The 26,926-nt window shown below is 33.3% G+C and overlaps 1 protein-coding gene across 1 annotated transcript in view; it reads right to left on the bottom strand.

Annotated features, from left to right (window-relative positions):
- Positions 1–5,416: 5,416 nt before the first annotated feature.
- Positions 5,417–26,926, bottom strand: part of LOC117119383 — a 36,355-nt gene continuing 14,845 nt past the window's right edge. Inside the window, exons 3-4 of the mRNA XM_033264186.1 lie at positions 5,857–5,889; positions 5,417–5,550 (exon numbers count right to left, since the gene is read on the bottom strand). Coding sequence (XP_033120077.1) covers positions 5,417–5,550; positions 5,857–5,889 — 167 coding nt within the window. The remainder of the gene's footprint in view (positions 5,551–5,856; positions 5,890–26,926) is intronic.

Genomic DNA, 26,926 nt, shown 5'->3' on the forward strand with positions numbered 1-26,926 from the left:
CTGATCTCCAAGTATGTCAGATCCATATTGGAATGTTTCTCTTGATGCTCAGCCTTGTCATTTGATAAACCACATAAGTTTCTTGGCTAAACAAAATGAATTTATTATCTTCCCTTTTACGTCAGCCACACAAATCAACCAGCGAATTAAAGAGTGAAAACAAGACCACCAGTAGATGAAGCCAACAAAAACTTTAGTTTGAAAAACTTAAATTAAGAAGTCAGGTACAAAATAAAACAAACTTTCTCCGGTCTGATGTCATCTAGTGTAAAGAAGTTTAGAAGTTAATAGTTGTTCTTCCCAGAAACAGCTGCAATTATGTCAATTATGGACATTTGTATCCTAGCTAGCAAGGTCTCATTAAGGTATATGTTTGCTTACAACTGCTATTGGGTAGCTCCATAAATGGAAGAGCTCTCAGCAGATGTTGGCCTCTACTCCCTCTCCATCATCTCAACATGACACAGCCAAACAGATGACACGACCTATACAAACATACAGTCCCATCACAGCTGTTTTTCTTATGTACAACAATAACACCTCAATATCATAACTTGTGTGATGATGCACTTTATACATGGTTAACTACAACAAATCAAATACTGGTATACATTTCACCACATACAGTACATTCCCCCAGACTGTGTCTCATTGTGCAACTACCCTAGATTTTTATGATCATTGATTGATGGTTGAATGCACATGATTGGTCCCCATGTCAGTATATTTTTGGAGCCACCACTCTTTTTCCCTACAGTACTTATTCTCCTTTAAAAAATAGTATTTATTTTTGGATTTAAAAGTTCTGCACTACTTGGAATGTTTGCAGTTTGGGTTAGGCAGTGGCTAGACTTGCCACAAGTCCCTTATTATTTTTTTCTCATTCTGGACAGCGCCACCAAAGTGTAAGTTAATTTTGAGACAAACAAAAAAAACCAGAAATTGAGTATGAGACACCAATTAAATTTGGTATGGCATGCACTAAGTGCAATAAAAAGTGAATAACCCAAATTTTGGTCAAGGAACCCAGGCTAAACAGTGGCTACTGTAATGTAGGGATTTAATGTTATGTGGTGTTCTACTATTGCATTTTTTTAATCAACAAAGAAAGGTGCTATCGAAATACTTATGGTTTGCGCACAAAAGTACGCTATGTTTTTTAGGTGTTGCTAGTGTTTTCATGCATAAAGCATGCGTAGTATGCGCAAGCTGTAAGTAGACAGATTTTTTTTAACTGCACGCATTAAGACTTTTTCATTCATGGCAAAATTATTTACCAATATTTGGCACAGTGCCACAAACGACAAACTTGTTTGCAAATTAGTATCGCATGGTACCACAGTATCTTTGGTCTTCAATAATGGTCACATGTTTTTGACCAATGCTGGTTAAAAAAGAATCTACATTTCTCTCCACTGAGGAGTAAAAATGGGTACCGTTACCATACCTTGTAGAAAGGGAATGAATTAGATTCTTTGAACGAAATTGGGTACATTAATCTGGATTAACTGTACAACCAGATATTCTCCCTAAAAAGCGAAAAATTTTGTTCACTTTTTTTTTTCTAAAAACCACATTGATGTTTGCATATCATTGCTCCTATATCCAAAGAGAAAAACCACCCAAAGAAAGCCTCCTTGAAATAAATAATCATTAATAATCTGTACAACTTATACCACTGTATACATGTACTAACCCATGCAGTTTAATAATAGGCTTATATTATAATGAGAATATATAATAAAACATATAACAGTATAAACAATTTATACAGTACAAATAATTGTTTTGATTAAAGACTAATATTACTGTATGATATTCTATAAATAATAATTTACGATGATGAAATAGTATAATCAAGTTTTGATAAATATATGAATGAAAGTAAACAAATATATAAGTATGAAACATTGAGAAACAAGCACTGAGTTCCACCAAATAATAATTTTAGAATATCTAGAGACTGCCATGTATTAACATGCGAAGCATTAACCAATATAATAAATAAAACAAATCTACAGATCTACTTTTATGCTTAAGTAATTTGAATCAAGCATTGGTGATTGTCATTGTAACATAGAGAACAACAGGACAGGAAGTGTTACAACATAATATTATAACCAATGCCATAGCCAGCTATTGGGACAGTTGGGACAGTCCCACACAATTTGTCTAATGGGTCCACATTTTTAAAAATAGATCCAAAGTATGTAATTTTATGCATAAAATGAGTCCACTTTTTGAAAAATGGGCTAGGTTTCTCATATTTAGTTTAAAATGGGTAAAATTTATGAAAATGGGTCCAGATTTTATATATTTTTGTGTAAAATGGGTCCACATTATTTGAATTTACGCATAAAGTGGGTCCACCCTGATATTGTCCTGCACTGTTTGAAAATCCTGGCTACGGCTTTGATTATAATATAAATGTACAGTAGTTACTATGCATGCATCATAAACTATATGAATGACATCTCTCTGGTGTATGACAACTTCTAATCTCATAAACATAAGGGACACATAAGTACACACATTCAAATTACCAGCAAATTGATAACAGTTGCATTGTTTTGCAACCTAATGCAGTTTTAATGTAATTTTAACATTTATTTCACACTGTCTTAAATCAAGTCTAAACTAGGTGGGGGAGGGATGCTTATGTGTGATAAAATATGGTAATTTATAAATGTTTTATAGTAATTTATTCTACTACTTTTGTTTCTTCACAGTTTTTATACTACAGTAGAACCCATCTTGATTTCTAAGTCATTACTCTATTCATTCTGCTATCACAGGAACCTGGAAAAATAAACAACTTTTGTTGTTTTAATTTAATACATTTACTTTGATTTCATCATAAATGTATTATAATTGCATTGGAAAATATTATTTAATTTAATATAGTTTATAATTTTAACTCATTCTTTGGTCAACTGAAATAAAATTCTAAAGAATATATTTCCTCATTGTACAGTATGACTAGGTGTGCCAAAACCCCTATGAAGAGGACAATTTCACATTTAAAGTTAGAGTTCCCATCAATAGGGATACCCTATTCAGGGGACAACCCTTTTAAGAGGACATTTTTTTTTTTTGGCCCGAATGTGTTCTGCTGTATTTATATTTTACGATTTTGTAAGTGGCATCATCTACTGTTAAGGTGAACACAAATAGAGTAATATAACATTTACAACCACCATGCTTCTTTCAATTAGGATTTTTATTTTGTTATTTTTATTTTTTTCTTACTTCATTCTCATCCAACAGCCAGTTGCTTGCCTTTTACAACATTTAAGTGCTGCTTTATAAGCTAAGTCCCTATGAGACTTGCAAAGTGGAGTTACATTTAGTTATGAAAAAAAAATTGCAGAAATTTAACCCCTGACCTTGGGATTGGAAAGCAAGCTACAGCTTCATTTCAATTATCAGCATTTCCGATCGGCAAACGTGAAGACAAATGGAAAAATACTAATCACAAAAATAACATTCTACATGCTAAAAATTCCCCTATTAATGTTTATTATTAATAACCCTTTGGCATTACCATTGAGTTTTTTAACAATAAATAATTTAACATCTCAAACAAAGATTTTGTTCAAGATGATCAAATTTCACCAGTTAAGAATGTTTCTTTTGTTGTCAATCGCCTTAAGAATTCAATTCAAAAGAATAGAAACTGCTAAGCAAATAATTTTAAGAGCACTTACAAATTTTTTAATACCACACATTTTACTACATCTTATCTACCTCCAAGTAACACATTAACTGTATCCCTGGCTTTCAGTTTTTCACTGAAGACTCTGTTAAGGGCCAAAATTCCTGTAAGGAAAGGTGGAGACTTTTTGAGGGGATAGGAGGTTCACTCTGTCAGGCAGTTATCTGTTTATGTCCCTCATGGTATTCTCAGATTCACATCACCTAGCTGATGTTTTGGATCCCGGTTTACTACTGTAGGTCAGTGCTTTCTACTGTACTTCGCCCTTATGCAGGTACAGTACATATAAATGTATCCATTTTTTGCGTGCAACTTTTATTTGCTATATATATCAATCATCAAATTTTAAACAAATTTGTTGATTCATCGATAAATTGAAATAAGTACTGGATTAATTATCATTCAGTTGATCGACTGGCCAATTGATTACTAAATGATTAAGATACAGGTGTAGTTGAAATTTTCAAGAGAAAAAATTTTTGGTGAACAATGTTGAATATATTGAATGGATTTCATAGTGCATGATTAATTGAGAAGTTGACTGATTGACACACTTATGAATAACTGATTGATTGATTGATTGATTGATTGAATGACTGACTGACTTATGGATGGGTTACTGATTCATTTCATTCACTGATTCAATGATTAAATGATCGATTGATCAATTGATCGATAGCTGGCTAATTGACAGATTTATTGATTTGACAGTTTTATTTATTGATTAAGTAACTGACGAATAAAATGATTGATCGATTACCATTAATGAAATAAACTATTAGCATATATATAATATAGTAATACAGTAATAGCACATCACCAAATGGAATAAATTTGCATAAATTAATGTGTGCGGATATGCCTAAATGAAAATACTGTATATTTAGAGTCCTAATCCATGATAAATTAGCATTTTATTTAAATATAGTTAACTCAAAACACTCTACTGTAATGTGATTAATTCTGACATTTAATTGTGGAAAGATAGTTGGTCATTGTACTTTCTATTCACGCTGAGCAACAAATGACAAGAAGGTAACATAAAACTGTAATAACCAAGCCTATTAGCACACTATAATAGTACTAGACAACAAACATCAATAAAACAGTAATCTCTTTTACGGATACAATACAAATAATAAGCTACAGTACTGTACACATGACAGGCAGTACGCCTATATGCGTTATGTGCAGATCCTCAGTAGCTTGATATTCTATCCAAGGGTTGAGATAATAGTGCTACACTGTATCTACTATATTAACGCAAAAGATCGGCATTGGAAGGGTTTGAAACCAAGGAACCAGGGAAGGTGCCATAAATTTGAGGTGCCATAAAGTCCAAGCACCCCGACAAGGGATCCACGCCCTCTCCATCGGGGAAGCCTAGGGGTTATTTAAAAAGGACAATTTGATAGAAAGGGTCATATAAGTTAAGAGAGTTCCCCCTGTCGGGGGTATTAGTTCCAATGTAGGGTGTCCCAGCCCCCCTGCTGGGGAAGAGCTGGCGCACCACTGCAACCCATACAATTGCAATAATATAAAACACCTCGCACATACGGTAGCACTGCTTGACAGTTTTTAATTCCTAAAATTTGACAGCTTAGTAAGGCATACTTGAATTGTACTTTTAGTGCTCAAGATTTTATTTTTCCCTTGCTAGACCTTGCTAGAAATTCCCCGACAGGGGTTCCAAGCAGGGGTTCAAAGGTTGCTGACAGGGGTCCTTTGCCCCCCTGGACCCCCACTAGCACCGCCCCTGCAAGGAACATACTCTATGCTCCAAAGCTCAATCCCTAACTGCCGCCACTCTCTTGGAATATGACTTGTGCTGTAACCTTTAACATTTAAAAATAAATACATGTTATCTAAGAAGATATTCAAAATGGTGCAATATTTGCATTGTATACGGTACATAAAGTTATACCTTAATTAACAACATGCTATCCATAATTACCAACATAACATGCCATGCAATTTATTACAGGGGTTTGATGCAACATGAGGGCGGGCTTCAAGTAACATAAAAAATATGATTGAAATTCACAAGATTATAAACAAAATACATGCAGATTGAATTTTATTTTCACAAGTTACACCAAACGTAACAGCCATTGCAATAATAACTTATAATAAATACTTACACTGACCACCATCAGTAAACATTACTATAGGCCCTATGAAGTGAAATATAAACAATTAATGTTAATATTATAAAATTATATTATGTTTTAAATTTGAATTGAATTTTGTATTGAATAAACTGCTGAGTACTTTTGTAATACAACATATGTCAGTTCATGTGATTGTTAATGACAAGAGTTGTGACTGGAAAGTACCATTCAATTTCCAGATCATGTGTTTAATGATTGCTCTGGCAAATATTTACTGTAACTGTGTACTATTGTTTTTACCATATAAATACCAATAGCGCCAATTCCAAATCAATGATCAAAGGCGCTATGTTATTATCTATCCTGATCACTGGATAACATATTGTACTGTAAACCAACATAAAGTGCAACCTTCTTTGCTCTCTGGGGAGTATACCTAGTTGTACACGTGTACTCAGCGCACATCTAGTATGCCACAGTTTCCAGTTTAACATAGAGTGCCTTGCCCAAGAAACACAAGCGACTTGCACAGAGAGATTCGAACCACAGACATCAAGGATGGGAATCGAAGCCATGATGCGTCAACCACTTCTACAAGACAGGTAATCTACTACATTAACTTACTATCATCAATTGGTAATAAATTACAGTAGAACCTTTCCTTTGGTAATGACTTACTCTAAAAAAATTATTTCCCTCCAGGTACTGAGTCTGAATTCATATAAAAAAAAAAGTGCTCAAGACACTTTATGACTTCTGTTAATGTTACATTGTTATTTATATTGTTAAGTAAAGCTAAAAAAAAATTATTCTCAATAATTCATGTATCTCAGTCTTATAGTCATATAATATATCAGTCGTTGGATTAAATGTTGGATTAAATGATATATTATTATATATAGGTTGAATAGCATTTCAGTCTATGGTCTAAACACAGCTAATAGAATAAGCTTGGTAATTTATGGTTGTGCTATGATACTTGGCTCCACATTTAAGAGTATACTGTTGTAGATAGTAATCAATAAATACATTAATTTTACTATTTAGAAGGTGCCCTACCAATAGGCTAAAATCGCCACACACAGATTACACAACAATCATAAAACAAATAATTTCAAAAATATTTCATAAAAAAGCTTTTAAAATTTTGGAATTTCATAAATTTCATAAAATAATCCCAAGTAATCATCTAACACAAGATGGTGAAAAAAGAGACAGTGAATATTTATGAACCAATCATGTCAAGTAATCGAAATATAATGCATGTTCCATTGAATAAAAATGATGAGGAACACTTCCACCTAAGACAACTCTAATGTCACATCACATCTAGCAATTTATCACTTCTTTTGTATGATAAATATGAGTCAGCAATTTAATGCACTACTTTCTTTCTCAGTTGAGGGAGTATTTCCACTCAGGTGGAACCACCTTAATTACAAAGCAGTCAATGAGATTATGCCATGTGTATTTTTTCCATAGTTGGCATCTTCACGATGCATGGGTTGCTCAGTGGAGGATGCTTTCCTTCAAATTCTAATATTCTAGGTTCAAGTTTAACAAAGTAGGAGCGATTTGGCGCAGCAAGAATGGTTTGGTCTCCCAACCTCGAGGTCGGGGTTTCAATTTCTCGCTGTGTGTGAACTTTGCTTTAAAAAGACCAAATAAACTATAAAAAAATTTGGATTTTTACATGCTGCGTTAATTCTAGTAGTATCATTGTCTGGCAGTTACCCCTGTAAGAGCGAGTAAATCCGGTGGAGGTGCACGATGGGTACTACTACCACGAGATAGGGGGTGCCCTATTAGAAAACGAACAGAGTTCGAAACTCAACAAACTTGAGTTTGAAACTGGAACTTGCATCATAGAGACGCAGCACGCGTTTGCTATGAATGCCTTTAATGGTATTTTGAAGGATGCCCTCTAGAGCACGGTAGTACTTCCGAGATACAGTAATGTACAGTAATAGGCAGTAGATGCATGCTGGGAGCATATTTTTATATTACTGTATATAGTGATATATCCATAGTGTATTTGACAGGTATAACTTTTTAGCATTTCTTTTTTAATGCGAGTTGGAAATCCACTGAAATCTAGGTACTACTGCACCAACAGTAGCCAGCTGATGCAATTTCACGGAGAGCTCACCGCAACAAGTGTCTGCAATTCAGATCGTTTGTAATGAAGACAACCACTGATAATCGGCAAATAATGTTGCATTGTGAAGCGCTCGCAGAGATGGATTTGTCAGCCAAACGACCTCAGCCGATGACCATTAGCGCAGTACAAAGGATTCTGGCCCAGCTTTTGCTTTGGACTAACTGTAGATGTCTGCACCTATTGGCAGCAAGCTATGGTACCCTTTGTGGAGCTTTAAGTTTTAGTAATGAGTTTGACCTAGCGCTACATAAAACTTATATTTACGTATCTTTTAAGGATAGGAGACATGAGCAATTTCTATCAGATATGCAAGTTTTCTTACAACAGGCTCTAATAATAATATTATAATAGCTCCCCTTTATAGTAGTCTGCACCCATGCAACATGTATGTAACATGCATGTTGCCATGTTGTCTATGAGCCTTAGCAGATCCAGACGAAAATGTCTATATACTAATGGATTGATGCGAGATTAATAGAATGTCTTATAAACTGCTTGGCTAGCATTATGAGAATGACTCCATCAAACAGTAATGTTCTGTTGTCTTGGTACATAAATGGCATGACAATGAATTATGGGATAAAAGCAATGGTGGGATTGATCAGTACTTGGATCATCTATCACCAATATGCTAATTAGAAATCAGGTAAAAAATGAGTAGTTATGTGTACACAGCAGAGCATTATAGAATATATGATCATACATCTATTGTATTAAAACACACACACACACATTATCTATAGAAATTCTGTGTAGGTTGGGGTTAGTAGAACAGAGTGTTACAGAGGCAAGGTTGGAGACAGAAGTTCATGGATCAGGATTGGAGGGGCAACGTTAGAGTTGGGAGAGATTTGGGTGTAAACCCCTGGAATCTTTTGCTATTTAATGTAATATAAGGGTAATTCTCATGATTCTTACGTTGTGTATTCCAATAATAAAAGTATTTATTTTCTGCCTTTATTTTGATCAATTTCTCACTTGCTGGCCTTTTCATTACAAGATACAACGTTGGATTTAATACTTTTCAAAAATGTGTTGTCAATGGCATAATTAAATTAATGCATATAATTACTGGGCCAGTATTTTAGCAACTGTAACTTCACGTCTACAGTAAGTATTCAATGTAGGTCTGGTCCAGTTATGTCACTAATAATAATTACCAATAAAATACTTGTAAAAAATAAAGAACCTTCATTTAAAAACGATATGAAACTGACCGTTGCCTCGCTAAGGGGCTCTATTGTCCTGTCTTCCATCTTCAACAACTATTTATTTACACCTTTGTGGTATAGCCTACCAAGAAGTTCCTCTTACTCTCATCTTGCCACGACCGTGTGATCAATCAATCAATCAATTAAATTATTGGATCCACTTTTGATACAGTGGCACTCATACAAGATGTATGGTACAGTAGACATCCACCCTCATGCTCATAGTCTTACTGACAAGACACCTTGTAATCACGATCCAACGTACATACAAGGCCAGCGTGACTTTACAGCGCTCACATCCACAACACTCGCACTACTCAAAGAGGCGATCCTGTCGTCAAAGACGTCTTTTCATAGCATTTTATTGTAAAAAAAGACAATATAATGAATATATTAGTACGCATGCAATTTTCTTTGTAAGCTGGGAGAACATGTGAGAAAACGTGAGAAAAAAAATTTGGCTGGGAGTTAGGTCACCAAAACGGAAGTCTCCAGGCCAAAACGGGAGTGCTGGCATGTATGTTTAACTACAATGTTGTTTATTAAAAGGAAATCTCTTACTTCCAATTTATTTTGTGTTTAAACATACTCATTTGATCGATATATATGGCCAGTTCAACCACGCAACTACAAAAATTTAAATACTGTGTAAATGAAAGTATGTTATTTATATAAACAACAAATGGATCACATTACAGTACCAAAACAACATATCACTAATGAAGCATGATACAATGCAGAATTTATTATAAACCACTGACTGATTCATAAATTAAAATTAATTTCTATAATATTTGAGTTGAATCATACAGTAATTAATTTCATAATTCCTAGATTACAAGTTGAAGGCAGATATCTGTGTTGGTATGGTTGAGTTTAGTATTTATTATTATTTATTCAACTTTGTTTCATGAGGATAGCTCTACCAGCATGGCTAAATCAAAGAGGCCCTCAGTTATGATGGTGCGGTGTAGTTGTGTGTTTAGACCCACCAAAGCAATTCCATTGGTCTAACCTTCAACTTGAGTTAATCAATTCATGGTTTTAACTGCGCATATGCATATATTATCGTATCCAAGGTCAATTTCAACTTAAATTTATATGTTGTGTGTATGGTGTTTACAGTAAGTTGAGTGACCTTGATATGTGCATGCGTGGTTCTAACTATGAATTGGCTTATTTGGTCTGCACTTGCTGTATGTCATGTTATCTTGTGCGCTAGTACATCAACACACAATAGGCGAGTAAGTGTAATATTTCACACATTCACACACTTTTTCTGTTTATGTACAAGACACATGATGAATACACCATCACTGTAATGTCTGCCACTAATGTAAAATTGTTTTCTAAATAAATATTATTATTAATTATTATTCAACAATATGCCTGAGAAACACCATACCCTAATTAACAATCTGTATCATAAGTTTCCTGTTGGCGTAACACTTCATTAGCATTAAAATACAATATAACACCATCCCATTATCTCGCACCATTGCCTGCTTCTCAGAGACACAATTCGGATTGCGGACAAATTCAGTACAGTAGCTAGTCTTCTCATCTACAGTAAGTCGTCATCAACACTTTTCAAGAACAACTTAGTCAACAATAATATCATAATTCAAAATACAAAAACATGCAAAATTTTAACATTGAGAGCACCTTATTAAACTTTTCATTTTTTCTGTGGGATGCTCTTCCAGAGAAGATGATTATATAGAAACCTTCTCACAGTTAAATATAGTAGCAAAGACAAAAAAAAAACTTGTTTTCATCAATGCAGTACCCATTTAAAGTTTTATAGAGAGCATTTTGTTGAACTTTTTCCTGTGGGATGCTCTTAATAAGAAGCTGATTATGGATATAAAAAAAAAAAAACCTTCTCATGGTTAAAAATATAGAACAGCACAAGACAAAAAAAATGTCATTTCATCAATGCAGTACCATTTCCAAGTATAATACATTTCCTTTTACAAAAGGTATAACGCTATTATCACTTTATTGTTGAAATAAATCAATGTCTTTTCATTGGTCATCTTGGGTAGGAAACAGATGTCAACATTAGCCAGCCCCCAGGGACCGCTCCCTAAAAGGCAGCAGGCAATTTTATAATAAGATCAGATGCAAAAAAAATCTAATTATCGAAACTCAAATACAACAATATGAAACAGGTCATTCAAACTCCATTAAATACAATAGTTTGTATCTAGTGAAAGAATCATTCTCTTAACTATGAATTATTAATAATTATCATTATTAAATAAATATTTATTTATCTACGTACTGTATAAATATTCTTTTTGTAATTTTAGATTTTAACTTCAAAAAGTTTTTGGCTGTATTTGTATTATGTTGAAAAAGCATTCTAAAATTGTGTTGTTCTATGTTCAGTACTGGCAAAGTGAGAGAACACTAATGCCCGTATTCTTAAAACAAACTTTAGTCGAACTTCGAACTAGAACTTCATTTAGTGCTAGTTGCATCTTTAACTTCAATTTGTATTCAAAAACAATGTAGTCGAAGTTTTAACTACGACTAAATCAAGTCTTAGTTTCAGTTCAACTGAAGACGACTGGCAAGCCACAACTATCAAACTAACCAATGAAAAGGGCTAACTTTAATAGCAGACGAAATATTAGAGATCCAGTAACGCGGATGAATATTAAGCTGCCGTGTGTGGTTCAAAAAACGTATTTCCTCATAATTCATAATAGACCATCATTCCCTTAATTAATTTTCTATAATAATAACTATATTAGTTGTTAACATATTACAACAGAGAATTTGAACAGACACTGAAAATTTGCTTTCTTTGGAGAACTATTAGAGTTGAGCCCAAGCGAGGGCGGCAGCATCTTTGTTGTTGTTATTGTGAAGTTACGTGATCGCAACGCAAGAGGATTTTGTGCAAATTAGGAACTATCGCATGTGTCTAGCAAAACATGTTAATTTCTCCTCCTGGAAGCTAAACTTGATGTCTTTTGTTTAACACACCAAAGATATATCAAACCTGCGTATACAATCGTTTTTATTCGTTTCACTTTATCGTGAGTTACAAAAAACACGTTTTTAGTGGGGTCAATATTTCAAGTCAGCGATTTAGCCTGACCTTAGGCTGACTAAAAAAAATCGGCCTGCGGAGGTATCATTTTAGTCGAGGTTCACGTCATTTAGTCGTAGTGCTAGTCGAAGTTCGTTTTAAGAATACGAAATGGCGTAATGTTAAAGTTTTAGCTCGAACTACGACTAAAGTTCGTTTTAAGAATACCGGGGTTACTCACTGAGCATGTGAGTGGTAAAATCAAAAGAGAATGTCATTCTGTTAAATTTTTAAAAACTTCTCTACAGTAGTATGTCACAAGATAGATTTCCTGGAAAGCAAGCATTTTTATTTGTTGCACACCATCTACTGGAAGGTTGTTCTACATATTTAGACCATCACAACCAGTTGACATTTTCAAGAGGAAATTGAGAGCTGTGCTAATCAAAAGCCTTTGAGTATTATTTTCAATGCAACCATACCGCTTCCCATATAAGATGATGAATTAATCAATTCCTGCTTCCAAGATATAATAACGTATGTGTGCTGATCCAAAAAATTGAAAAATGTAAGTCAGTAGTTAAAAATGATTATTTTGTATGCAAGTTATATAGCTTTTCAACTGAAAATTAGAACAAAAAAAGTTTCCTTGCAAATTAATGGACTTTTGAATAATGCCATCAATAACGGAATACATCTGCAATTTGCAGTCGGAAAATTTAAGTATTTATTTTTAGTAAAATGTCTGTATATCAATGACAACTTGTTTTTAAAAACTCTTATCTGTGATTCTTTTAAATGAGCAATAATTCTAACTTCTTTAAAAATTTTGGATATTTCCTAGACTTTTCGAGACACATTTAATGTAACATCAATAGGCCTACTTTGTAACTCACTAAGTTGGGTGTTTTAACGACCAGTTTTTTGGTAACTATTCTTCCGATAGGTATACAGTTTAAACATTATTTAGGCCCTATAGGTAAATAAATCCTACAGAAAACCCCTATTACTGTCTTGATCAAAGAGTGCCCCTTTAATAATAGGGGTGTTCTAGTGAATAGGACTTGATTATAGTTTAATTATAATTTTCCTTAATCCCCAACTAAAAAAGTGTCCCCTTAATAGGAATATCACCTTAATAAGGGTGTCCCATAGGGGTTCTACTACTTACAGTAGTTGGTAACACAGAATTAAGACAGCGCTATTTTGCTATGTCATATTAGATTACTTTATGATTCGGAAAAGGATTTGGGGTCCACTACTGTATTATTTGACACGGTCAAATGGCAAAGTTCTGATGGAAGCAGCAACACAAACAAATATAAAGAAAAGAAAGCTCCATAGAGGGCCTCAACATACCATTAGGAGGAAATTCTAAATGTTTTTCATCCCTCGTTAAATGAAGAGTCTTAGATGCTGCCCATCAGTTTAGAGGAGAGTTTAGGGAGAAAGACAATTTCAGGTAGCAAAAGATTTTAATATAGCCTTTCACTGTATACAATTAACTATTAAACTACATGGTCCACAATAAATAATTTTAAAAACGGGTTTCTCAAATGTTTTTGTTTTATATCAATTATCCAAAAGCTACCATTAATTGTAAATTCATTATTAAATTACTCGACTATGTTTTCAAAATGGAATATACTTTTGTATTGAGCAAGCTTTATTGCTGGAAACAGTTTGTTATATTATGCTTTCCTTTTTGTATTTGTTATGGAGGAAATTCCGAAATAAAAGTTGATTGATTGAATATACTCAAAACAAAATGGAAGAAATTAAAACCACATTTCCCCCAGCCAAGGTGCTAATCTTGAAAATTAAATTACATACCTGATTGGATACATGGCATTCTGACCTGCTGAGAGAAATCACCTTTTATTATTTTTCTCCCTTTTCACGGTGTTTTTTTTTTTCTCATTAGGTTTACAGAGGGCACAATTAAAACTGGATATCATCAGTCCTATGTCAATATTAGCTGACATGCAATAAATAAATGCAGACGCCAATTCTTTTTGACTTCCTTATAGTATAATCAGTGAACCAAACACCAATTTTGACAATAACGGTAGACAAATATTTTGATATTTTCTTAATAATGTATCAGACTACAATATTTTATCCCCAGGACAGTGAAACCTTTAGAATGTTTGAAAGTCAATGTACTATTTACACTGCAACAGTGCAATACTCAGCACAGTAATAAGGTAATTTTCTTCAGTGCCTGAGGGATAATGTAAATGGTCACTTGGCATTAAATGCCATAAATAGCAACTTATGTTTATAAACATAAGTTGTATTACTGATATTATTTCATATCAAATCATAATTATCGAGTAGTATATAAGGTGATGATGCCAAATGCTACAAGGAAAATGCAATCAAATCAATTTTTTAAAACTATATCAAATTAATAAACCATCTTAACATTTGCCCTCAGCACCCCTCCCCCTCATACCATCAAAACAATCCCCATGTCAATACTCCTATAGCCACTTCCTCAAAGTCTAAAATTATTATTGGCAGAAAAAAACAAACCAATACTTTTTGGTAAAAGGATATTTAGGTCATTACTGGGACATGGTAATAGCAGTTAAAAGCAAAATCACCAACTACCTGCATATTAAAATGGTAAAAATTTATAATCAGGTCATAATAACTAATAATTTGTTTTACTCTTATTCGAAAACTCCAATGACAGATGAAACCTACCTTATAAATATTTCTTACAGATAACAGATAAATAATACATGATATATCCACGTCCCATAACTCGTCAGGTTAACTACAGTAAGTATCTTTCTGAACACTATAAAATTGCACAAATAAAACATTACATTGAATGAATCATGCATTACATTGCACAAATCCACACCACGTTGCAAAATTACGTACTATGCTGCACAGAAAATACTGCACATTGCAACTGCTAAATTTCAAGTTGCAAAACCACACTTCATGTACAGTACTTAGGCAATATTAAAATACCATCATGAATCCAGGAAGATATGTTAAGAAATCAAACAAACCGTGGAGGTATGAAAAGGAGCTCAAAATAAACCTATCCTGTGAGTGAGTGACATACTGCTGCAAAATCTAAACCCTTGAATTTTCATCTATCAGAGCTTTTTGCATCACTTAATTTTCCTGAACAGAAGCGTAACAAACTACAAACTCAATTAACTGTAGACTGTTAATTAGTCCTCCCTTCCCGACATTCCCTCCCCTCACACAAACAAAATACCCAGGCATTTTGAACAAACTCTACAGAGACCTGCACAGCTCAACTAACTGATGGTAGAGTATCCTATGTGCACTAATCCTTGAAGATCCTTCCAACACCTTGTTCCCTGGTTCAATCCCATCTCCTGCTCTATGTTTGTTTCAGTTGGTTAGCAAAGAACTTACTGTAAATAGGAATGAGCCCTTCACGCAGTTTGCAATAAAACTGATTGGAGGTCCGCCCTCTCATGAGCAGGGACTATTTCATGGAATGGAGAAACTAATAGAAAACAAACTTGATGGACCTATGATTATATGAAGTGAGTCGTCGTGGGGTCAAGGGACTGGGTAACCTGGATGTTGTTTCAATATTTTCAGGTTCAACTCTATGTTCTCCTTCTATTATCTTTGATAGTAGATATTCTCACTAAATATTGTTTTAAACTGCCAAGCTGAGAATAAACCTGCAGATCAACAGACTGGGGAAAGTATCGTACCCAGCTTTTCAAACGCAGCAAGTTTGGCAGCCAGAGTTGTACTTCCATACACAACCACAACTATGAAGTTAATGTCCATGTGCTGGAAAATTTGGGGTACCATACAATATAACGGTATGGTAAGCAACATTAGTGATAGCCAAAATTGTACCACTATCTCAACCAATTATTCTAAAAAAAAAAGAAATTACAAATATAATACTGCACAGTATGTATATCGTAACAGATCTTAATTAAAGTTACGCTGCAAGCCAAACTCTGGACACAACCAATAATTTTTTACAAATGATCTGTGCTGTATGTAAGTGGTACATAGTGAACTTTCAGTTGATTCATTTCAAACATCATTATGACAAAAGTATCATTTCGTAGGTAATTTCTGAATCGCATTGGGATTTATGAGTCGTACAGTACAGTACATTAATTACTTGGATATATAAAGAAGGTAATTAACCTTAAGAACTTCTCCTGCAAGTCTTTGCATTTGCATTATATTTTATTTTCTATATGTTTTGTGTACCTTATGTTGACTGCCATACCTTCTTTTTAGGTTCCTTCGCGTGCGCCTGAACAAGTATAATGTACAAACATACTTTTTTGAAATTGTCTATCTAGTCATACTCTAATATCATCAAAATGGTGTGTCAAATAAATTGGCGGGAAAATATTAGGGGACGGGTAAGCTTGTGGCCAGCACTAAGGCAACATTTCTTATTGTGCGAATTTTCATGTCCGCTTTTTGCATAGGTTGGTATGTGTTCAGAGGGTGCCCCTACTCATGCAATCGAGTATACTGCTAGCAAGATAACACACCAAACATACATTCATTATTTGTACTTTATCATCTAGGTGTATCTTCCCAGAACAACCAGCCGTTAAGTCTGTGGTTCTACAATGTATAACAAAGTAATAAACACTAGAATGTTACCCTGATTTTGATGAGTACAGTCGTCCCTGGCACCCTCAGCAGCACCCACCCTGTGGGATGAGTATACTTGTTGCTGGCAGCCAACCTGTTTTATTTTTCACTGGTTTATTCAAATTACTCTATAGCCAACGGTAATGTTTCCTCTTGGTAGGGTTATGTTTGTCTTGTGAAGGGATTGTTGCTTAGGAAAGCGATTAAGTTCGCTGTTTGGCATTTTGGTCATTATGCCTAAAGTTGAATAAAATTCAAGTTAATAATAAAGAAATACAAATAAACTGCCGAATCATCATCACATTATGTTGATTAAGTTTTTACCGAAAACTAACATCGTGCAACTTTGGTGGTGCAACAATCACATACATTTTGGAATTCCTGATATCTGGTTGTCTGATGCCACTTTGGAAAAAAATTATCATTGTTTATATGATTGTACTGTAGAGACCATACCACTATTCTACCTATTAACATACTACAGTATAAGCATTGAAGGTGGAAGGTGAATAAACTTGTGGTTATGCCCCGGTGGGAACCGCCTTCATTCACCCATTCATGTGGTAATAAACAATAGGCCTACACTAATAACAGCTTTAAATTCATGTAGGATTGACAAAAATAATACTTCAGTACATGAAGAATAAGTCTCTTGGAGACAGTTCTATAATTAATACACCTCAACCCCCTATATACCTAACAGCTAAAGTATATTCTCAAGTATAAGACAAGGCTTAATGTAGTAAATCATGTCGGTAGTATACAAAAATCGTCCAAAAATCTTCACAAACTCGCAGGGTTATCTTTTATAGACAGATCGCCTTATAGAGTAGAACGCTGAATTAAAATTGACTGATGGTTTTAGAACCAGTGAAATATATCAATAAGTAAAAGTACCAATCTTTCTTAGTATGAAATTTTTATTTTCTTCAATTATCTTATGATGCATACAAGTCCATGAAAATTCATTGTGTTAAGTTTTTAAATATTAAGCAAGACACTACAGTACACAAAAAATTAAAATATCAGGCCTACAACTGAGCATAAATGACAACAAAATCCTTAAGGAAAAAAGCAATATGTTTTCTGGCAAACAATCTCTCTTTCATTGCAAGTATCTTTAATTTGTTTTCTAATACATTTGTTAAAATGCACAAAAGCAAATGCATATTACTGTACACTACATAATAAAACTGAACATAATACTTTTATGCACATATTAACAATTTATTACTACTATTATTTATTTTGAATCCTAAACTTATTACCGTATTGATTGCACTATTATCGTTTTCTTTTTTAATCAAAGGTCATAGTTGACTTGTTCATTTTTCGACACTTTAGTTATTCTACATTTATGCATTATTGATCAGAATTTGAGTTGTCTTCTGATCTCCAAGTGTTAGAAATATCTGTTCACTGCATAATGATCTGATACCCTATATATACCCTGTCAATTCATTGTGCATTATGCAAATTGTTATTATTCATACACTGGGCACTGTGATTAAAATCTCCTGCCATGCAAAACAATTTTTTCTCACATGCAATGGCAAGTTTTTCAAAATTTGGTATGAAAAATATTTATATAAAAATAGAGTTCAAAAGTTGGTATGCTACATTTAATATTATATTTTAAGATACAACATTTACAGACAACTCTAATAGCTTAATAAATTAAGCTTATTATAATATGAATAATTATAGCAAAACTAATTGATGCAAAAAACAAGTGATTAAACACATTGGCATAAACCTTTGGTTCACAAAAAGTAACATTTCCAGGGATGTTGGCCTGGTCAGATGTCAATTGATTTTTTGAACATTACATTTAAAAAACCTTTCTTTAATGTTCAATTACTTAAACCATGGATTATTTTAACAATCTGCAATCGTCTCAAATGTCAAGAGAACTTGGCGAAGAATTTTCCTGTGTACACAGATAATGTATGTTGACATTTACTTTGTGCGTGTTGTACGTTTTCCGTACGTGACATCACGAAGACGGTACTAAGAAGTCAAGATGGCGCTCTTCATATTCAATTTTCTACACTTTTTTGTGGATTCGGTAATTATAGTAATTCTCATTCTTAAAATTGTAATTGATATTTAAAACATGCAAAATTTACAGAATATCGTAATTCAAATTAACACTGATCAATGTGGTGTCAAAAACCAAAATTTAATATTAATGTATTAACTGGCTACAGACTTTTAATAAATATAAATTTTGGATGATTTTTATCCTACAGCATAAAGGTATTATTTACGGTACTAAAGCTGTTTTTGTTTTTATATTTATTTAACTCCGCCAGGAGATTTTGTATTCACTGATGGCTGGCTGTCGTGGTGTCTGGCTGTCTTTTTGTCTCTCTGTTACAAGATTATGCAAAAACTAACAAATGGATCATCATAAAATTTAGTGGAATGGTACAGTACATTTAATCAAAGACCACTGATTTTTCGGAGGAAAAGGTCGAAGTACAAGGTCACGTTCATGGAAATTCTATTTTTTATCCTCAAGCATAAAAAAAAATATAATGGAATTGCCCCACATACTCATGTTGCAATCAAGAAAACAATCTACCAGAATACGATGGCTGATTCCAATATTTTCTTGAGGGTATTCTGCAGTACTCAAGAAAATAATGTGGATGTATATGACAGACGATTCCTCATTTCATTGAGGGTATGCTGCAGTTTTGCCTGTTATACACGGCCTGCATATTGTTGTTACTGTATTCAGACATAGGGCAGAGACGTATGCAATCTAAGGAGTGACTGCTCTAGTTAGTTACTGTTTTTAAACTGCCTAAAAATGATTAATTAAAGAATTGATTGACTACAGTATATTCAGAAAATATTTCAGTCTGACACCTCTAAGAATACTTGATAGTTTTTTTTATTAATTCATGCTGAGAAAAAATAATTGCAATTGAAAATATATTAAGTATTGCTTAAAGGTTTATATATTACAATCCATAATTAAGACAATGCATCATGTAGATATACTAACAGTTAGTGCTCTCTCATTTATCTTCTCTCTTTGTGCCTCTTGTCTCTCAGCTAAATTGAGAGTTGCATTATCCTGTCTGGAGCAAAAAAAATAGATGTGCAGTATTGGCCTTCAATCACGTTTGCAAATACAGTGTAGTTACAGTAAATTCCAAATGAATCAAAATTACAAATATTTCCTATTAGGCTTATAATCTTAATTGAATTCTTTTTATCATTACAAAATATACTGTGAACATAAACAATAATAAAATGATGATGACGATGATGATGATAATCATTTTAATACAAGTTTTAATAAATACTTTTAAATTTTCTTTATATTATTATACAAAATTTTATACAGGGGTCATAACTGTCTGTACTACTATGCAATGTTTTATCATGTATATTCTGTTTTACAGTATATTAAATATTTTGTGGATGTGTGTAAATGCAATAGATTAAATTTAACACACTGTATAATTATTTTAATTATTACCATTTACGTTATTTCTGTATTTAGTATTCATAAAATAGTAAACAATGACATTGTTCATTCTGAGATAATTATTTATCATATTTTTATAAACTCATTTAAATGTTTTGTATTATGATAATGAAATTTAAAATGTTTGACCTCATTCTAATAGAATATTTATCTAAGCAAGACACTGTGACATGGAACAATGACTGGGATAAATGGTGGTAGTAATGTTAAGCTATTAAAAATGGTCCTATATTACAAATTGATCAGGGGCAATACCAGACTAGCTCGTACAAAAATTAAACTTTCATGATACTAGTAACTCACTTCAATTACTACTGTGCATGGTAAGATAAGACTAATAAATTACTAATAATAAATGTGAATCATGATTATTCGTGATATTATGTTAATGAGAAAAAATAATCCAGATTATCTTGGTGCTTCAAAACAGATAAAATTCCATCAATTCCCACGATACCACACATCTGGTCATAATGTAGCCTACATCTTGTATTCATAGACTTTGACATTTACACAGCTAGAGCCAATGTTTCCTTAATCCAGAGGAGAACGCTCCAAGATCTAACAACTAGCTGGGTGTCTGCTGAAGAATATTTCACGATATGAAATTAATCCCAAGTTGATCCTGTCTCATGCACGTGAATGGAATGGCTCGACATCCATGCTCTGGAAACGTAACACCGTTATTACGAGTAATCTAATGTTATGATACTTGGTTGACAAGTAGCGGACATCTTGCATCTGGCTCAATTAATGATGCTGTAGTTGCATACAGTAGTATATCGATGAATACTGTAACAGATCATGCATTTTAAGCTGTAACTTATCATCTTAGAATAATTGAGAAATGGAGGATATATTGCGTGTGACTGCTAAAGCTATAAATATAAGAGCTCTACTTTTTATGCTAATTTAAGTGTTTCTGAAAAATGTTTTTTGTTTTGTTTCTGGGAATAGGATAAATGTTTTAATTGATGGGAAATTTTTCAATTACTGTACATTATACAGAGTCTCCTGCACTTTTTTTTAATTATTAATATAAAAAAATTATCTACAGTATACCACAACGAAGGACAGGTATTGAGCACACCTACAGTACTATACCATGTTAAATGATGGAAATAAAGGCAAAGTACATCATAATGTACAATTCTATACAGTAGAGGCCCACAATTTTTAAATACTGTATGAATTTAAGTCTATTTTATACAGTAGTCCATTATATGCTTTGAACAATGCTAAAGGTCATTTTATCAATAATTTGTATAGCATTTTTATCAACAGGCTAATAAATCACAATATAAGTATAATTAAATTATAAAAACACAACTGCTAATGTTTATAGTTTTTGTCAGCAGTTTCGTTTTTTTTTTTTTTTGCAATGAGATATTTTCCTTTTAATTACTCATTGAAAGAAATTTAGAAACTTTGTATCAAAACAGATTCCAGCCCAGGCTATAAAAGAGGATAATTATGATAATTTGTTATGGTCCCAGTTATAATTACCAGTATTTTCTTTTGTTTTTCTTTGCTTTTAAATCATTTGTTTGATCAACCTTTGTAAAAAGACTGAAATGAGTCTCTATGAATAAGTAAAATAATAATAACAATAACAATAACAATAATAATAATAATTATTATTATTATTATTATTTAACACTACTGGTAACCACATCTTTTTTGATTCATTTTGATACAAAAAAAATAGAATGTACTATATGTTCAAAGATATTCTTCCTGATTTATTTTAAAATGTTATAAATGGTAATTTTTTTCCCCCTACTAACTGTACTCTGTAAAATGTATATTATGAACTACAGTACTATTATTATGATCAGCTGTTATCCGAAAACAGAGAGTGAACATGTTCACATGTTGTAATTGGCAGATTTAGTGAGCTAAGACATGCATTTCATGTTTAAACTTTCTTTTTTTTTTTGTTAAAGACGTGATTTATGATATGTTAGCAGCATGCCAGGGGGCTCACTCTTAAATATTTCTACACGGATAGGTGCCACATTTGTGGGGTATATTTTCGAGGGCTTGGGTAGCATAAGTGTCGGAAATATCGGGGGAGTTGCAGCATTTATGGGGTATACAGTACTTGCGAGAACTTTGTAGCGCAAGTGTGGGAAAAACCAAGGTGAAATTGGTAGTTGAAGTCCCTGGCCTATCCTGTGTCAAAGTGCCATGATTTTCTGCACGATGTTAGCCTGAATTTCAAGCTAGACTGGGTGCTAAGCCGGTAAGACCCTTGCTTTGGTACAGCCACGAGATCACGACCAGACGGAACACTTTTTGCCATCAGGAACCAGTCAATATTGCGCCCTCTCTGGCACTATTGAGCGGTCTTTTTCCTGTCGTCTTTTAGAGCACAGTGCGATTTTGGTAAATGGTAGTTCAAGTCCATAAGAATTTTCAGTAAAATAGGTAGCGCAAGTGTCTCATGTCTTTGGTTGGAATGCAAGTAAGCTCCCCGGGAGCAGCATCCTACTGTATTAATGATTATCACAACATCAAAAAGCAAATCAAAAAACACTTATGGTCTTGCGAAAATAGCAAAATACATCTGGTAAAAGAACTTATAAATTTCATTCTGTCAAACTAACCTACCTGTACCACCAAATATGTATTTGCAGAAATATACATTCACTTACTTTAAAAATCTCGAAAAAAAATCTTAATTCTCCATAATGTTTATTATCGTTTAATTTTGTATTATTATGTAATTTAAGTATTTGTTATCTGGACCCCAAGGAAGAAATGTCCCCACATTGATTGAGTATACAGAAAAAAATAAGTTTATAATTCTAATAGTGCAGTTGGGTCAAATCTGGTGGTAACCACTCTCTATGCACTGGATCCATGGTTCTATTCAAGATGCTGTACCCTCCCAAAATGTGAGACCAAAACTTATGTACAGTATAAAACAAAGTCAATGGTAAGCAGAGGGATGGAAACAAAGGAGAGCAAGGTTACCAGGAAAACAAATGTTGAATGTTTTTAATTAATTAGCTTTAAATTTATTAATTAGACTAAATTTAATTCGAGAAATAAATGTGAAATTTGTAATTTTAAATTTTTGAGAAATAAATGTACAGTATTTTCCCATTCAGGATTTGAACCCAATAATTTCCAATTACCATTTGGTTTCTCAACTGAGCTAAAGAAGCCAAGTTCTATTGGATATTAATTTGTAAGATGCTATTATTTTCTTATAATCATGTTTAAACACCTTGACATTGAAATAAATGCAACCAATTTTTAGTTTTTGAATATATGTAACATTGCAATGTAATTTTGATTAATTTAACTTAATGTTTATTATAACTTTAGTATATACTTTCATAACATGTAGTAAGTTAATTAAGATACTAATTACTTATCATATTTTTTTTATTGTTATATAAATCTGTATGTACTTTTATTTATGTAAAGTCAAAATGGCCTTGTGAAAAACACAATTTTTGTGATTCAATTTTTTCCGTTTGAAAATTAAGTTAATTATTATTATTAGTATTATAAAATGAATAAATACTACAAGTTTGTCTCTGGACCCACTGGTTGTACTGAGTTAATCTCTGTATTAATAATTCAATTTAAGATGATTTAAATCAACATGAACATTAAGCAGATGTAATGAGGCAAGCCTAATTACACTCTTTCATTTAACGCCTTCCTGAGCAGCACCAGAGGAACTATATTCTCAAGCAAAATATTACAATCAAAAGATTATTGTTGTATGCATCAATATGTAGTAAATAGGGAATCATAAGAAAGACTAAAAAAAGAATCCCTTATTGAGGTTTATACCATGTCAAACATATGCTTGTTGCACAGCAGTTTGCTTGTACAGTAGTGTACATTTAGATGGAACCATGACATACTGTAATGACTGAATGACAACTACAAAGACTCAGCCACACCACAGCTATGCAATAAGTGAGTACAAACCACAGTGCTACAGTGTAGTTGAAAAGGCCCAACTCTATGCATGAATGAGATGCAAAAATCACAACGCCAGGAGGAAATAATGATGATATGCACAAGCAACATCTGATACATGAACCACACCGCCAGCAGGAATGAATGACGTACGCAAGAATCTGTTAAGAGAACCACAATGCCAGTAGGAAGGATAAAATATGTCATATCTGTTACAAAGTATACTTTATCAAGTCTACTGTATGACAACAAAAACTTGTGCTGCTACTGTTGAAAGATGATGATTTAACATCTCCACAGCATGACAATGGGAGTGGGCAGATCTAAGATTTGGAAAATAGGGGGCAGGGCAGGGTTTGCAGTTGATCAGAACAGCTGCTCTGGAGCCTGGCAGACGCCTTCCTTGGGTCCTTTAATGCTTTTTCTCATAGCACCTTTTGCTCTACAGTTTTATTTTATTCTACACTAACTTTAATGCCCTGCTTTCAGGTACAAGTAGGCTTTATTTACACTTGCTAAGATCACAACTGTTAAGTAACTGTTCTGTATTTATTAACCTTCCCTTTTTTGCCTTCATTTTTTAAGATTAGAATAAAATACATATACAATAACAATCCAATGATTTATTTTAGTTATGCTGAGATACTGTAGAATTGTAGGAAATAACAAGCAATTAAAAAAATTCCAGAACAAAAATTCAGGCAAAATTAAATCTAAGTTTAACTATCCAACAGACAAGTTATTGTATTCAACCACTCACATATTGATTGAATAAAAAAAATGAATTTAAAAAAAAAAATAAACCAATTGTAACAAGTACAGTAGGCCATTCATCAAAATGGTCATTGATTATTTTCTTCATGTTCCCCTAGGCTTGACCATATAAGGCCCGGGTTGTTAAGCCTACTGTACTGCACCACCTGGTCAAAGTTAAACAGTAGAACACCTGCATTAAAAAGGTTGTTTTTTAATTAGCTCACATTGGACATCCTCTATAACTAATACACAGCAAGCACAGGCCTAAAGGCTCAAAATGCAACTTATGTCCGATGTTAACTTGGAAACATGATTTTCTTCGTTTTTTACTAATCGACTCATATTGAGTATAAATTGACCCCTACAGAGAGCCTAGATGTAGCTTCCAAGCACGTTCGTTGAACAACATTTCAAACATTTAATATTTGTGTCTATTAAACTAGTTTCAATTTAAGTAATCCGAGTAATTGGAAACACTACTGTACGTGCAAAGTTTTATTCAGTTAAGCAATTACAATACTGCAATCGTCACAAATTGTCTATTGCACATTAAATCTGAAAATAAATAACTTTTTATATAATGACTTATTTATTTATTTTCATTAGAAATGATTAAATTAGTAAAACCCCAAACACCCATACAGTACTGTATGTCTCTCTAGTGACAAAATCATAGCTTTGGTTGACTCAGAAATACAGTGAAGCATTAATACAAACAATTTTTATACTTTGCAGCTATAACTTATCTTTCATATCGTAAATTTTTTATTGAATGTAGAACCCATAGACCCAATCACATCAGTCCATGACCCAATCACATACAGTCGACTCAAAATGACCGTTCTGTATTGGTTAGCACTGTGAGTGTCGCACAGTGAATGTCCACACTTCCTCTTTAGTGCCAAGTTTTTTGTGAAATATGGAATGAGATGTCAAAATTGACCACTATCAAAACGACCCTGGCGATACAGGTTCAGTTTACGTTCATATATGAAGATGAGTTGATCAAAGTCTTACATTACAGGACCTGAGCCGACTTTAGGTCACCTTTGGGCCGGCTTAAAACTTATTTATTGTTCACACTTAGAAAAATGTGGTTTTGAGCCAGTCCAGAGCTGCTCTATAGTAAGTTCTATCAAGTGTGATTGGGCTCATAGATTTCTGTTACTACAGTACAATACAGTAAAGTTCCACTGTCTGCTACCATAGGTCTTAAGTTCACAATCCCACAGAGTCATAAAATAACTCCTAGCATTAATAAAGCACACTAACAAATCAGTGTGACGCCTAGAGTTCACTGATTTCAAGTGACACAAGCACTGTACCATCAGAGTTTATGTGGTATTTTACCACTACCTGATTCACACCAGAACAAATGTTATACGTCTCCCACGAGGGGATGCAATCATTGAAATGAGGATTTTATTTCATTTTTTTCTTTAATTTTTTTTTTTTTTTTTTTGGTGGCAGCTTTTAATCAGTAGAATACAACTAGAATGCGTTAAAACGAAGCGAGACCTATGCTCACGCTAGTCATTCGCCAATGGCGAATTGAGATACCGTTTGGCAAAGAAACCATTTGCATCGTTCGCCAAAATGGTGAAAGCAAATTTTTATATACTGTAAACAAATTTAATCTTCGCCTAGGCTACTGTAGGCCTTCGTAAGTTATCTCGAGCAGCAGAGATTTGGTATTGTAACAATATTCTAAACGCTTTAATAATAAACACTTTACCGCCACCTATAGGCGATGATTGATGTTGTTGCTATGTGTGAGCATTAAATGGCGCACGCCACGAAGTAAAGCATAGTTTATCGTTCTATACTTATATACTGTAATT

Source organism: Anneissia japonica, unplaced genomic scaffold (genome assembly GCF_011630105.1).
Source record: "Anneissia japonica isolate Jap-2015-1 unplaced genomic scaffold, ASM1163010v1 scaffold287827_len377088_cov200, whole genome shotgun sequence".
Taxonomy (NCBI): Eukaryota; Metazoa; Echinodermata; class Crinoidea; order Comatulida; family Comatulidae; genus Anneissia; species Anneissia japonica.